The 16,673-nt window shown below is 39.1% G+C and overlaps 1 protein-coding gene across 2 annotated transcripts in view; it reads right to left on the reverse strand.

The window, feature by feature from the left end:
• Nucleotides 1-16,673, reverse strand: part of GUCY2C (guanylate cyclase 2C) — a 97,558-nt gene that overhangs the window by 35,639 nt on the left and 45,246 nt on the right. For both annotated transcript variants that reach the window (XM_070371131.1, XM_005903614.3), the window contains exons 7-10: nucleotides 14,030-14,147; nucleotides 11,882-12,017; nucleotides 7,448-7,533; nucleotides 6,003-6,114 (exon numbers count right to left, since the gene is read on the reverse strand). In XM_070371131.1, coding sequence (XP_070227232.1) covers nucleotides 6,003-6,114; nucleotides 7,448-7,533; nucleotides 11,882-12,017; nucleotides 14,030-14,147 — 452 coding nt within the window. The remainder of the gene's footprint in view (nucleotides 1-6,002; nucleotides 6,115-7,447; nucleotides 7,534-11,881; nucleotides 12,018-14,029; nucleotides 14,148-16,673) is intronic.

Genomic DNA, 16,673 nt, shown 5'->3' on the forward strand with positions numbered 1-16,673 from the left:
TCTAGTTGTATAAGACAATTTCAGCAAGTGGAAAGGGAGAGATCTTTTAAGATACCTGTTTCTTAGAGAAAGACAAATGTCATATGATAACACTTGTATTTGTAATCTAAAAAAGCCAAAATGATACACGGACTTCCCTAGTGACCCACTGGTGAAGTGGAAGACTTCACCTTCCAATGTAGGGGATGTGGGTTTGATCCCTGGTTAGAGAGCTAAGATCCCATATGCCTCGTGGCCAAAACCCAAAACATAAAACTTAAGTAATATATTAAAAAATTCAATAAAGACTTTAAAAATGGTCCACATCAAAATGATCTTGAGAAAAAAATTTTTTAAATGATACAAATGAACTTATTTACAAAATAGAAACAGACTCACAGACCCAGAAAGCAAACTTACAGTTACCAAAGGGGAAAGGTGGGAGGGAAGGATAAATGAGAATGAACATATACACAATACTATATATAAAACAGATAATCCACAAGGACCTACTGTATAACACAGGGAACTCAATGTTCTGTAATAACCTACATGGGTGAAGAATCTGAAGAAGAATGGATATATGTATATGTACAACTGAATCATTTTACTGCACACCTGAAACTAACACAATATTGTAAATCAACTATATGCCAGTATAAAATAAAAATTAAATTTAGGGGTGGGTTGGGATAGGGGGTGGGAAGGAGGTTCAAGATGGGTAGGACATATATCTACTTATGGCTGATTCACTTTGTTGTGTGGCAGGAACCAATACAACACTGTAAAGCAATTATCTGCCAATTAAAAATGAAAAATTTTTAAAAAGTAGGAAAAGTAGGAAGTACTTCAAAAGTAGGAAGTCAAGACATACCTGGAGTAACCGGCAAATTTGGCCTTGGAGTACAAAACGAAGCAAGTCAAAGGCTAACAGAGTTTTGCCAAGAGAATGCACTGGTCATAGCAAACACCCTCTTCCAACAATACAAGAGAAGACTCTACACATGGACATCACCAGATGGTCAATACCAAAATCAGACTGATTATATTCTTTGCAGCCAAAGATGAAGAAGCTCTATACAGTCAGCAAAAACAAGACTGGGAGTGGACTGTGGCTCAGATCATGAACTCTTTATTGTCAAATTCAGACTTAAATTGAAGAAAGTAGGGAAAAACACTAGACCATTCAGCTATGCAAGCTGCACAGTTAGTCACTCAGTCGTGTCTGACTCTTGCGACCCCATAGAAGGTAGCCTGCCAGGCTCCTCTGTCCATGGGATTCTCCAGGCAAGAATACTGAAGTGGGTTGCCATCTCCTTCTCCAGGGGATCTTCCCGACCCAAGGATCGAACCCAGGTCCCCTGCATTGCAGTCAGACTCTGCAACTGAGCTACCAGGGAAGCCCCCATTCTGGTATGACCTAAATCAAATCCCTTACAATTATACAATGGAAGTGACAAATAGATTCAAGGGATTAGGTCTGAAGGACAGACTGCCTGAAGAACTATGGACGGAGATTTGTGACATTGTACAGGAGGCAGGGATCAAGACCATCCCCAAGAAAAATAAATGCAAAAAGGCAAAATGGTTGCCTCAGGAGGCCTTACAAATAGCTAAGAAAAGAAGAAAAGCTGAAGGCAAAGGAGAAAAGGAAAGATATACTCATTCGAATGCAGAGTTCCAAAGAATAGCAAGGAGAGATAAGAAAGCCTTCTTCAGTGATCAGTGTAAAGAAATAGAGGGAAATAATAGAATGGGAAAGACTAGAGATCGCTTCAAGAAAATTAGAGATACCAAGGGAACATTTCATGCAAAGATGGGCACAATTAAGGACAGAAATGGTATAGACCTAACAGAAGCAGAAGATTTTAAGAGCTGGCAAGACTACACAGAAGAACTATACAAAAAAGATCTTCATGACCCAGATAACCACGATGGTGTGATCACTCACCTAGAGCCAGACATCCTGGAATGCAAAGTCAAGTGGGCCTTAGGAAGCATCACCATGAACAAAGCTATGGAGGTGATGGAATTCCAGTTGAGCTATTTCAAATCCTAAAAGATGATGCTGTGAAAGTGTTGCACTCAATATGCCAGCAAATTTGGAAAACTCAGCAGTGGTCACAGGACTGGAAAAAGTCAGTGTTCATTCCAATCCCAAAGAAAAGTAATGCCAAAGAATGCTCAAACTACCACACAATTGCACTCATCTAATATGCTAGCAAAGTGATGCTAAAAATTCTCCAAGCCAGGCTTCGATAGTACGTTAACTGTGAACTTCCAAGTGTTCAAGCTGGTTTTAGAAAAGGCAGAGGAATCGGAGATCAAATTGCCAACATCTGCTGGATCATCAAAAAAGCAAGAGAACTCCAGAAAAACATCTACTTCTGCTTTATTGACTATGCCAAAGCCTTTGACTGTGTGGATCACAACGAACTGTGGAAAATTCTGAAAGAGATGGGCATACCGGACCACCTGACCTGCCTCCTGAGAAATCTTTATGCAGGTCAAGAAGCAACAGTTAGAACTGGACATGGAACAACAGACTGGTTCCAAATTGGTAAAGGAGTATGTCAAGGCTGTATATTGTCACCCTGCTTATTTAACTTATATGAAGAGTACATATGTGAAATGCCAGGCTGAATTAAATACAAGCTGGAATCAAGATTGAATGGAGAAGTATCAATAACCTCAGATATGCAGATGACACCACTCTCATGCCAGAAAGTGAAGAAGAACTAAAGAGCCTCTTGATAAAAGTGAAAGAGGAGAGTGAAAAAGCTGGCTTAAAACTCAACATTCAGAAAACTAAGATCATGGCATCCGGTCCCATCACTTCCTGGCAAACAGATAGGGAAACAATGGAAACAGTGGCTGACTTGATTTTTTGGGGGCTCCAAAATCACTGCAGATGGTGATTGCACCCATGAAATTAAAAGATGCTTGCTCCTTGGAAGAAAAGCTATGACCAACCTAACAGCATATTAAAAAGCAGAGACATTACTTTGCAACAAAGGTCTGTCTAGTCAAAGCTATGGTTTTTCCAATAGTCATGCATGGATGTAAGAGTTGGACTATAAAGAAAGCCGGGCACTAAAGAATCGATGCTTTTGAACTGTGGTGTTGGAGACAACTCTTGAGAGTCCCTTGGACTGCAAGGAGATCCAACCAGTCCATCCTAAAGGAAATCAGTCCTGAATATTCATTGGAAGGACTGATGCTAAAGCTGAAACTCCAATAATTTGGCCACCTGATGCGAAGAACTAACTCACTTGAAAAGACCTGATGCTGGGAAAGACTGACAACAGAGGGTGAGATGGTTGGATGGCATCACCGACTTGATGGACATGAGTTTGAGTAAGCTCTGGGAGTTGGTCGTGAACAGGGAATCCTGGCATGCTGCAGTCCATGGGGTCACAAAGAGTCGGACACGACTGAGTGACTGAACTGAACTGATGGAAAAATGAAAATAAATTTTAAAAATTAAATTTAGAAAAGATATCCTTCTTTTTTAATTTCTTCATTGGTAATAGAGATGCTGCATCTTTGTTCTGTGAAGAAAATTGTTTGGAATGTGCCTCCAAAGCGGCATTATTTCAGTTACCCTTATAGTTTATACATTTTTTTCTTATGGGAGGGCTTCACTGGTGGCTCAGATGGTAAAGAATCTGCCTGCAATGCAGGAGACCAGGGTTCGATCCCTGGGTTGGGAAGAACTACTGGAGATGGGAATGGCAACCCACTCTAGTATTCTTGCCTGGAGAATGCCATGGACAGAGGAGCCTGGTGGGCTATAGTCCATGGGGTCGCAAAGAGTTGGAAATGACTGAGCAACTGACACTTTCTTATGGGAATCATCGAATGTTAGAAGATAAAATAGTTTCCAGCACAGAATTTGGATGGGAAGACTATCTGATGTCTTTGAAACTGATATACCTAAGGAGGATTCATAAAGGAAGAAACTGACAACTGGTTTTCAATTCAGAGAACAAATCAGAGGAAAAGTAGGTCAGTGTGGAATGCACAGTAAATGACAGAGTTGCCTGCTGGTCCTTTCCAAGCTCAACCCCGTCATTGAGGGAAGTTAATGGGAAGTGTAAGGAATTTGATTTTTCAGTATGTAGGTGAAGCTGTATAGATGAAGGAGTTTGAGAGATTCACAGAAGAGTAAGTAAATTCAGGAAAATGTGGATTCAACCCAATGAAGCATTGAAGCAGAGTTGTGCATGGGCAGAGGACTAGAATGAGAAGGACAACAATAATAACACTGTACAAGAAGGTCATTGTTCACACATGCCTCACAGGCTGCCTCTTGAATCCTCTAACTTCCTATTCTATTCAGAAGGCAGAGGGTTCAAGAAGAAGAAATAGGATGGACTCCAAGCAATAGACAGTGTATAAGAAGCTAGACGATAATAGCAATATGGTGAAGAAGACAGGTATTTTTCTTATAGCAAAAATATGAAAGATAGTCAAACTCTAAGGATAAATGTTCAAGGAAGGTGTAGTCTAAAAATAAAACTGTAAAATATTTCGAGAATTTGGCATTTAAAAAATCCATTTGTGTGCACGTGTGTCACAAAGGAGAGACATTGGAGCTACACAGAGAAATGTTATTCTGACACACTGTTGGGCCTTAGAAAAATAATAATAATGAAAATATTTAATGATTTTCAATTTAAAGAATCAACTTACAGGTAAATGACAGAAGGCTTCCTGTGGCTAGCAAATAAATATTATCAGCCCTGACAAATAAAAGAAAAATACAGGAGAATTTGGGAGGTGAGAAGGAGGTAGAAGGAAGGATAGAGACATGAACATCTTCATCTTACAACTTTGGGAAGCAAGAAGCTTTATACATGTTTGATAGAACTCCAGGCTTATGCATATTAATTAAAATTACAAATGTAAAATTATAAACACTAAATGTATTGACAAAAAGACAGAACTATATTGAGAAAAGCTTAGAGAAAAGTATGCCTAATGAAAATGAACTAAATTTTAATTTATCAATACAAGAAATAGGTAACATCTAAATCTCATAAATCAAGAAACACATGCATATAATTTAGAAATATGCAAAAAACTAAGCAGAACGGACAAGACCAGGGATGCACAGAGGCGGGACTAGGTACACTCACTTTCTGTTATGAATATTTCTACTCTCAGATTTTAAAATCATGTGATTGAATTTTTCTACAATAAAAATAAAACGAAAAAAGTAATTTTATTAGTAGTGTTTACATCTTTTTTTTTTTTTTGCATCTTTGAACATAAATATTTGTTCAAATTTAAACTTTTTTCCCTAAAAATTGATTAGTAATGTCGAATTACTTACTATTCATTGCGGAAAGCCTTGGCCAAGCCAGCCGAGGGCAGAGCGTCCTGAGACTGTCGCTCAGGAGACACTTGGCTGGCCTGTCTAGTGATAGTCAGGGTTATACACAGTTGTACTTCAAGTTGCACGCATGAAGGTCTGGCCCTGTCAGGGCTTTCATGACATGATGGGACCTCACCTCAGGTAGGTAGGTAACCATCGTTATGACCCAAGCATGTGTGCTCTAAGGCAAAAGGGGAGAATTTAGAGGTCAAGCTCACTGACCACCCCTCAGCCTGATGACATCAAGTATTCCTTGCTTGAAACACACTGAATACATTCCTTGAGTTTCCTGTAGTAAAATGTAAATGGAATAAGACTATTGTCTCTGTGTTCATTCTGCCAATTGCCAAACCTAGTGTTTTATAGGAAAATTTATGTCAAAGGGTGGATAGAACACATATTAAGGATAGGTGTAGCTAAAATAGAATGGAATATTTTCAGTGTTTTATCAGAACTGTAATATCATTCACTGGGCAGAGAAGTAAAGTCCATATTTACAAATCTGGCACATCTTATTCAGACAATAAGTAAAACAAAACAAAACTAAACTAAATAAAACCACAAGCTAATTGCATAAACCATAGAATTTACTCTCCTCCAAAAAACAACTTCAGGGAAAGGAAATTCACGAAGGATCTCTTACCCTGGCCTGGAATATCATTAGGAAGTTTGTGGTTCTTCCAGATGAAGGTGGGGCTCTTATCCACAGGGCTAGTCTGGTTCACACGGGTGTCATAGGTCAAAAGAACCTTGTACTGTGTCGGGGCATGAAAGAGAAGAAGGGTGAACAGATAAAGACACTTTAGAATGACTTCTGATGAGATTCACCATCCTTCCCAGTGACATTTGAATTTTTTTAAATTAATTTTTATTGGAGCATAGTTGCTTCACAATGGCGTGTTAGTTTCCACTGTACAGCACAGTGAATCTGCCATATCTATTTCTCAGTGAAACAAGACAAATGATACACAGCTGGGAACTAGTTAGGATCTACTTGGTTCTCATCATGAACACTATTAGGCCGAATAGTTTTCTGTTTTTAATGACCATACATTATGCTTGCCCAATAGACATGCTCTGGGTCTTTAGAGAATTCAAGTCTTTCATTTTACAAATGTGAAAACAGAGGCAAGAAAAATTAAATGGCTAGCTCTAAGTCACATGACAAGGGAGGCACCAGTGTTTTCCACAATATTAAACTGCTATTAAAAATGATGGCTTGAGAAAATACACCATAGTTAAAATTCATTATATTTATACATGTCAAGGGGCTGCTAGAGAATTCTACATTCCTTAAGTTCTATCAATTACATGATTTTTGAATCTCTTCTATCTCTATGCTGTAATGTGCTTTCTTATAAAAAGTTTCTTTTTGAGGCAAGGTGACAATAGAAATATTAATATATCCTTAAATTACTGCTGCATATATTGAGTCAGTTTTGTAAGAGACATCTCCAAAATGATCATCCTTCTAAAATTCACCACTGCTCCCTCAAAACATGCTGGACCAAAGTTTTACATTCTCAAAACTACACTCTTAACTTGACAGCAGAATATAAACTATATTACATAGTAATATAATAATATGTATTATAGTCACACACAATACTATACCAGATGTATATATAGTGTGTGAATATAAAGCATAACATTACACGGCTATTTTTATGTGCCTGAAGGATCAAACAATTAACGATTCTCATGAGATTGCAGAGGGAGAGAACAGGGAATGTTTCATTGAAATTTTTAGTTTTGGAAATGAATAGACAATTCTTAGAAAAAAAAAAAGCAACCACCAAAAAGAAAACCTGTAATTTTCTCATTGGTACCCCATCAATAGTCTGGTCTTCATATCAGTGTTTTCTGGGTGGGTAAATTTTGTATAGTAAATAGAGTGGATATTCTGAATAAGAAGTTCTACAGGAGAAAATGTTTAAGGAATATGGCCCATAGAGGGGCATAATTGTAAATCTGAAATTAACTTGTAGATTCTAAATATAACTTCTCCTAGTCCTTCTCTATGACTTGCCTTTCAGGATAACCCTCCTCACCCAGTCACCTAATCCCAAGTTCTTGATAAGAACATACTTTGCTGGTGTCCACAGAGGTGTACAGAAGGTACATGGTATTGTCAATATCCCCACAGGCATCCAGAGTCACAGGACCCACATGCCCTAAGGCAAAATCAGAAACAGTTAGAGACCATCACTGACGTCCTGACTGAAAGACCAGTTACATCCTGACACGGGGCATAAAGCAGATTCTGAGTGTTCTATTTTACTGAAAAATTGTTGACCTTAATGATGTAATTAGAAGGCACTGGTTCTTGGCTCTGAGATCACTGAAGGATATTTCTATGAGAGACGCTATTTAGAGAGAAGGAGAACTCTCTTTCACTGTTTTTAGGATGATGACACTAAATGTAATTAGTCAGGAGATTTCTCCTGATGATTCGAGACAAGTTTTTGCTGAGAGTATTAACTAGTGGCACCGAATTTAAGTCATTGCACAACCTAAAGTAGATTGCCAAAAGGTCAAAATCCCTTCACTATCACTTAGCTGAACACGCTGAGAAAATTAAGTTCTTGGAGCCTCAGTTTTCTCATCTATGAAATTTTAGCCACATAGCATAAGTCTAAGAAATGGTCGGTTAGGTTAAAAAAAAATTACCAAGTATCAACAATTTCACATGGTTCAAAATAAGAGCTAGTATTGTTTACTGTACCAGGCTCTGTGCTAAGTGCCTTATATGCACTGATCATTTTAATCCTCCTAAAACACCACGACACACAAATTGTTATTATCTCCATTTTACTGATGAGAAATCTGAGGTCAGGGATATTATTTAATTGCTCCAGGTTATAGGTACAGCTAGCAGGTGGCTAATTACTACTAATGATCACAGAGGTGCAAGTAAAAAGGTGGGGGCCGCTGTCTTTGCATCTTCTCACCCCCGTCCATTGCTGATATGACTGTCCCCTACTACCGACGTGACTTTCTAGGAATGTAAAGGGTTGGTGCCCTCTTTGTTTCTCTCTTTTCCCCCTGGAGAGCCAGGCCTTGAAGACTGCAACATTCAATCAACTTCATACACGGGGAAACTAGAAAGTGACTACACATGCCGAGGGGAAGTCAGAGACTCAGAAAACCTGAGAAGACCTCAGGTTTCCATGTCAGGCTGATCCTCAGCAGAGATGGCCTACAACAATAAAAACAAAAAGCAAAACCAAGTAACAGGAAACCCTGAGAAGGAGAAAATTCACCATTCCCCAGATGATTTTCAGGATTACCACATTATTAGATTTGAATGTCCAGTTTTCAACCAAAATTATAAGTCATATGAAGAAACAGGAAAATATGATTTACTCAATAGAAAAAAATAAATAAACCAATGGAAGCTATCCCTGAGAAAGTGATGGTGGGTCTACTAGAAAAAAGGTTTTAAAACAACTACCTTAATGCTCAAATACCTAAAGGAAGACATGGGTAAAGTCAGGGCAGTGATGTATGAACAAAATGGAAATATTAGCAAAAAGATAGAAATCATAAAAAAATAAATTCTGGAACTGAAAAGTATAGAGGCTAAAATGAAAAATTCAAAGGCATATTTGAGAAGGCAGAAGAATAATTAGTGAACTTGAAGATAAAAAAGAAAGTTAAAGTGTCAGTCACTCAATTGTGTCCGACTCTTTATGACCCCATGGACTATAGCCCAACAGGCTCCTCTGTCCATGGAATTCTCCAGGTTAAAATACTGGAATGGGTAGCCAGTCCTTTCTTTAGGGATCTTCCCAACCCAGTGACTGAATCCGGGTCTCCCTTATTGTGCACAGCTTCTTTGCTGTCTGAGCCCCAGGGAAGCTGGAACTAGAAGAAAGGACAATGGAAATCACCAAATCTGAAGAAAAGAAATAAAAAAGATTGCAGAAAAGTGAACAGACCTTAAAGGACCTGTGGAATACCACTAAGCAGACCAACACATGCATTGTGGAAGCCCCAGAGGGAGAAGAGAAAGAGAGAGAAAATGGTAGAGAAATAATGGCTGAAAATGTCCCAAATCTGATGAAAGATATGAATATAAACATCCAAGAAGCTCAACAAATGCCAAGTAGAATGAATTTAAAGAAATCCATGCCAAGACACATCATAATCAAATCGTCCACAGCCAAAGACACAGAATTTTGAAAGCAGCAGGGAGAGAAGTAATTGATAACATATAAGGCAATGGCATCCCACTCTAGTACTCTTGCCTGGAAAATCCCATGGGTGGAGGAGTATGGTAGGCTGCAGTCCACCGGGTTGCGAAGAGTTGGACACGACTGAGCAACTTTACTTTCACTTTTCACTTTCATGCTTTGGAGAAGGAAATGGCAACCCACTCCAGTGTTCTTGCCTGGAGAATCCCAGGGACGGGGGAGCTGGTGGGCTGCCGTCTATGGGGTTGCACAGAGTCGGACACAACTGAAGCGACTTAGCAGCAGCAGCAGCAGCAAGAGATATTTAGTAAGATTATAAAGCAGATTTCTCACTGTATATTCTGAAGGTTAGAAGGCAGTGGGCTGATATATTCAAAATGCTAAAAGAAAAAAATATCAACTAAGAATCTGTTATTCAACAAAGCTGTCCTTCAGAAGTGAAAGGAGAGTAAGATATTCTGAAATAAATAAAAGCTGAGAGATTTTTTACCAACCAATGTTCCCTGCAAGAAATTCTCAAGGGAGTCTAGGAGGTTAAAATGAAAGAACACTAGATGGTAGCTTGAAGCCATAGGAAGAAATAAACATTTCAGTAAAGGTGAATCAGCAAGTGATTACAAAAACTAGTATTATTATAAAAACAATGTGTTATTCCACTTTTTCTTTTCTATATTACTTAAGAAATGAATATGTTTAAAAAAATTAGTCTAAAACTTGTATTATTGTAACTTTGATTTGTAACTCTACCTTTTGTTTTTGACAATCTAGGAGACTAATACTTAAAAAATAATTAGTTTACTATTTGGACACAAAGTATAAGGATGTAGTTCTGCAACACCAGTGTCTGAGAGGGATGGGAATGGAGCTATTAAAAGAGCAGAGTTTTTGTATTTATTGAGGTTAAGCCAGTATAAATTCAAATTAGAGGGTTATAATTTTAGGATCTAATCCCCATGGTAACCACAAAGAAAACAGCTAAAGAACACACATGAAAAAAATTTAAACATTTCAGTGTAAAGAAATAAATACAAAAGAAGACAGTAATGGATAAAATGGGGATGAAAAAGCTATGCAGTATATAAAAAATAAATAGCAAAATAACAGAATAAATCTCTTTATCATCAAGGAGATCCAACCAGTCCATCCTAAAGGAAATCAGTCCTGAATATTCATTGGAAGGACTGATGTTGAAGCTGAAACTCCAATACTTTGGCCACCTGATACAAAGAGCTGACTCATTTGAAAAGACCCTGATGCTGGGAAAGACTGAAGGTGGGAGGAGAAGGAGACAACAGAGGATGAGACGGTTGGATGGCATCACTGACTCAATGGACATGAGCTTGAGTAAATCCTGGTAGTTGGACAGGGAGGCCTGGTGTGCTGCAGTCCATGGGGTCGCAAAGAGTCGGACACAACTGAGTGACTGAACTGGTCAGTAATTATTTCAAATGTAAATCGATTAAATTCTCCAACCAAAGATAGAAATTGGAAAATTATGAAAAAGTGATCCAACTATTTGATGTCTATAAAGAGATTCACTTTTGATCCCAAGACACAAATAGTTTGAAAGCAAGAGGATGGAGAAGGATATGCCATGCAAGTATTAACCAAGAGAGCAGAGGTGGATATACTGACATCAGATAAAACTGATCAGACTTTTAATCAAAAAAGTTTATAAGAAACAAAGATTTTCACTGTATATATTAATAAAACACTCAATAGAGCAAAAATACATAAACAAGTACAAACATTTATGTACCTAATAACAGACCAACAAAATATATGAAGCAAAAATTGGCACAAAACTGTTCTACAATAGTGGTGCCAGTGGTCACGGATCTGCCTGTCAATGCAAGAGATGCAGGAGACCCAGGTTTGATCCCTGGGTCAGGAAGAGCCCTCAGAGTAGGCAATGGCAACCCACTCCAGTATTCTTGCCTAGAAAATTCCATGGACAGAGGAGCCTGGTGGGCTACAGTCCATGGGATAGCAAAGAGTTGGACACAACTGACCACACATGCACTGCTTTATACAATAATAGTTGGAGATTTTAACACTCCACTTTCTCCAATGAATAGGATAACAAGATAGAAAATATGTTAAAAAATATAGAGGACTTGAACATAACAAGAAACCAACTAGACATAATGACAAATATAGAACATTCTACCCAACAACTGAACTTTTGCACATTTGTTGGCTCCAGTTAAGTTAAAGGTATTTAACGGCTGACCCATCTATTGCCATACCCTCTCTTTACTGTCTACAGGGCGCATATTTGGAGAAACTGTAAGTAAAGTGTAGTTTGCTCTTAGGCAACTGGTACCTTCAAAAGTGATGTTCCTGAAAGCATGAGCAAATTTAGAGGTGGTAACATCTTCTCCATTTTCAAGAAATATCTTCAGCATATGTCCAAAAAGCAAGACTCCATCCAGGTAGGCAGCAGCAAAATCATTTTTTGCCTAAATTAGAAAGGAAAAATCTTAAAATGAGTTCCAAAAAAAAAAAAAAAACAAGATTCTGGTCTTGAACTCCACTCATGTGGAGTCATCCCAACATTGTTGGGGTCAAGCAGGATAACTGGAAAGGTAAAAGAATATTAATGGAATTGCAAGGATGGGATTAAAGCAAATTTTGGAAAAACTTTCCTTGGACCAGGGCTCTTTCTCATCCCCTTATCACAATTCTGTCTTCTCTTGGGATCAATAAACTGTGAACACTGCCTTTAGGGAAGGAACTAAAAGTGGCCGTGCTTCCTCCTTCCCATGATGGTAAAATATTTTATTTCAACCAGGAAGAACAACATACAGCATTTCTCATACACAATTATGAGAATTTTCAATTCTCATAAGGTTTTATATAGAAATAACGTTTTCATTTAAGAATAAAAGAGAACAGCAACAAAAACAACCCCACTGCCTTTGAGTAGCGTGATGCGATAGGAAGAGTTTTGATCGGCTGATACCACTGTATTTGCTTTGGAGAGAGTCCTGGTTGGGTGTTAAGGGCAGACACAAATGTCTGCCCTGGTGAACATAAGAAGGGGTCGGGACTCCTCTGCCTCTGTGGCAGTTGTGTGGTGGTCTTTACAGAATTGGGCTGGATTGAAAGCTCAGTGCCCCTGAGGCCAAATGAGCTCAGACAGTTTGGCCCACCCACCTGTAAAGAATCAGACTTTTGCCTAAGCCTAGCAGCTGTGCAAGTGAAATCTGAACATGACACCCAGAAGTATATTTGTTAGAAAACATGAAAAGGGAAAAAGGAAAACATCTCTCATTGGCTTCAGTGTCTTTTGCTGAAATCATCTTTTCATGAAATGAAAAGCATCAGTTAAGACCCAGCCCCTGAAGGGGTACAGCCCCAAATTTTGGCAGGGTTGCAAAACAGAGGGCTTAGAATTGCCAGTCTAGGCAAAATGGTGATTTTCTCAAAGGTCCCCAACTTTCCTTGCTGCTCTTTGGGCCTCGTCATCCTAAAGTTGTTTGAGGGCTTCGGGACTGACCGCCCCTTACTCCCTCCCTTCTCCAAACCTGCTCTCAACCGTGTGTGAGGCCAGAAAACATCCAGTGACTTCAGCTGCGTTAAACTGCAGTGACCATCAAAATCCAATGTGGTATTAGAGTCTGGGGTTTTGCATTTAATCAAGACATTAATCATTTAATGTCCAATTGGAGGCTCTTTTTCTGGGACAAATGCTAAACCAGATGGGATGCTGGAATAAAAGAAATAAACCAGGCCTCTCCTGTACAAATTCGGATGATAATCAACCTAATGACAATAAAGGACTGCGTCTTAACCCGGGAATATGTATCTTTAGAGGTAGAGCTCTGATACCAGGGCCAGGGACGTGGGGAACTTCATCCATTCTACATTGTCTAATATGTACCTCCCCTAAGTTAGCAGGGCTGCTTCTGATCATCCCGCAACGTCGCTTCTGTTTGGATGTTATAGCAGCCTGCAGTGTGGTGCTGGACTACAGCCTAGCACAGTGACATATAGAAAGAGTTTGATTTTTTGCAAATTTATTGATTTATTTTGGGCTGTGCTGGGTGGGTCTTCATTGCTGTGTGTGGGCTTTCTCTAGTTCTGACACGCGGGAGTGACTCTCTAGTGGCTGTGTGTGGGCTTTCCACTGCGGTGGCTTCTGAGCACGGGCTCTAGAATTGCTGGCTCAGTAGCTGTGGTGCACCTGCCTAGCTTCCCCCATGGCATGTGGAGTCATCCTGGGGCAGGGACTGAACCCGTGTCTCCTGCACGGGTGGCCAGAGTCTTAACCACTGGACCACCAGGGAAGTCCTGGAGTTTTAATAGCAAGAATCCTGCTATTACACATAATTGGCTCAGTTAACATTTGCTGAGTAAACTGGAACCAGTGGAGGAACAATTTGCTCATTTTAGAATCTGGGTCCTAAATGGAAGAATGGTATCTTACCCCTGCCAGAAGAATAAGAGTATATATGTCTATGAAATTTACCAGTGATAGATTTTTGGAGGAGGAACTATTTGAGACGGAGTTTTCCGGAGGCAGGGTCAAAACAAGAACATTTTTCATGTAGTCAGGGGCTGTGACATTGTCCATGAAGTAGTGGTCACTGGAATAAAAAGCACAAGTTTCTCATGAAAATCAGATTGCTGCAAAAAATGGAAATGGAACTCCTACCGATTCGTACATCAGCTTTGAGATAGTTTAAAACATTTTTTTTTCCCCTGCAAAACTTTCTACTTTCCCCAGATAAGTTTATTTTCTTATACACCTGCTGCCTTGAATAGCAGAACTTAGGTGCTGTGGTTAACAAACATAAATGGAAATGGAAGATCATAATACAGATACTTGTTTTTTTATAAAGTTTATATGAATTTTAATATTTTTAAAATAAATATTTTGATAGGTTATTCTGAAATTAAAATAAACATGATGGATCTAGAATATACTAACAAACAGAGGTTCATTTGTTTCTTTAGCAATTCACTGCAGCTAATTCTTTAAAAAGAAAGAAGATTTTGGGGGAGCCCTGGATATGTAAGCTTGTTTTCAAGGTTTAATGACTCTTGGCTGATACCTGCATTTTCTCTGACACTGTATGCTTCTTAACATTAGCTAACTGGTCCTTGTATTCTCAATTCCTGGGCTTCCCAGTTGGCACTAGTAGTAAAGAAGCCACCTGCCAATGCAGGAGACATAACGCGCTCTTGCAATGTGGGAGACCTGGGTTTGATCCCTGGGTTGTGAAGATCCGCTGGAGAAGGGAAAGGCTACCCACTCCAGTATTCTGGCCTGGAGAATTCCATGGACTGTATAGTCCATGGGGTTGCAAAGAGTTGGACACAACTGAGCGACTTTCACTTTCACGTTTGCTGTTTGGGTTAGAAAGATCCCCTGGAGATCTGGCAACCCACTCCAGTATTCTTGCCTGGAGAATTTCATGAACAGAGGAGCCTGGCAGGCTACAGTCTATGGGGTCATAAAGAGCTGGACACAACTGAAGCAATGCAACAGTACACATCCTCAATTCCTAGACACATCTGGCACATTGAGGACCCTCGATGCTGTATCTATTTATTTTTAAGAAATTTATTTATTCAGCTGTGTTGGGTCTTAGTTGAAGCATGAGGGATCCTCATTGCGTCACATGGATCTCTTGCTGTGAAGCACTGGTTTAGCTGGTCTGAGGCATGTGGGATCTTAGTTCCCAGATCAGAGATCGAACTCGTCTCCCCTGTATTGCAAGGTGGATTCTTAACCACTGGACCACCAGGGAAGTACCTGCTAATCATTTTAATGTTTTAATCTGCAAATAATATAACATACTTGAACTGCTGTTAGCCAGGATGACCATCATTTAATATTCAAATGTAGGTGAATATATCTATGTGCTGAGGACTGTGTTGAAGAGTTTGTTTATATTACCACACCTCATCCTAAAGGACCCTTATAGATATTTTTATTCTCACTTGATAAATGAGAAGACTTAATCTCAAAATGCTAAGTAATACCCAAGAGGCAAACGAAATGAAAGTGTCAGAATTATAATTTGAAATCACAAGTTATGTCTAGTTTCAAATGAATCTCATATGATCTTCCCGAAACACAGCCAGGTGTCCTTAGGGAATAGTGATAAAAGGAGGCCAACACTTTGGCAGTAGATAAGGAGTTTCTAAAAATAAAGTTACACCAAACTGGTTCCACTGAGGCCTCCTTCCAGGAGGCAAAGCAGTCATTGAAAGAGGCTATCAATGTGGTTGCAGGAATAAAGTGTTGATAATTCTGCCCTCTTTCTTGTCTTCTGCAGCTAAAAGGCTCAGCTGACTATATTATCTTCAGAAACTAGATATGCCTGCAGTTCCCATGCTTCATCTTTCTCAACACTGAGACAAGTACATTCAAGGTGTCTGAAATGACTAATCAGATATGATACACTGCGGTAATAGCTTCTGCTCTGAATACAGACAGCAAATGATCAATGATCCAGACAGGTAAGTGAAGTCATATGATTCAGCCGATGGAGCAAGAGACACAAGATATACTAGCAACGCCTTTTTAAAGCTTAATCTGACTCAGATATTACCTTGGCACTTTTTTTTTTTAATGGGTTCTCCATAAAACTGTAACTACATTAGAAGATGAGTGGTAAAAAAGCAGGGATGTGATAAAAGATGCTTTCTGTTCTCCAGAATTTTCTCCCCTTAGTGCCAGTGAAGTGCAGGGGAAAATTACCACCCAGTGACTACACTGCAGAGGGCAAAGAATAATCGCGTCAGTCAAATTCACTTAATGGGAACTTCCCTCTTACCAAAGGTGGCTGAAGGAAAATAATCTAGGACCAAAGGCCACTAGCAATCAAAGGCACAGATACAGCCCATGTTCCCAGACATATGACTGGGATATTAGCTGATCTATTGCTGCCTGGGAAAAAGACCTTATGATCAGGCTGGAGACCAGGATCTTTGTTGAATGGGCATGTGGGTTTAATGTTTTGTTTTGTTTTGTTTTTAAATAAAACTTTTGTATTTATTTACTTATTTTTTAGTTTTTAAAATTTTATATTGGAGTACAGTTGATTAACAACGTTGCGTTAGCCTCAGGTGTACAGCAGTGATTCAGTTATACATACACATGT

Source organism: Bos mutus, chromosome 5, assembly GCF_027580195.1.
Source record: "Bos mutus isolate GX-2022 chromosome 5, NWIPB_WYAK_1.1, whole genome shotgun sequence".
Taxonomy (NCBI): Eukaryota; Metazoa; Chordata; class Mammalia; order Artiodactyla; family Bovidae; genus Bos; species Bos mutus.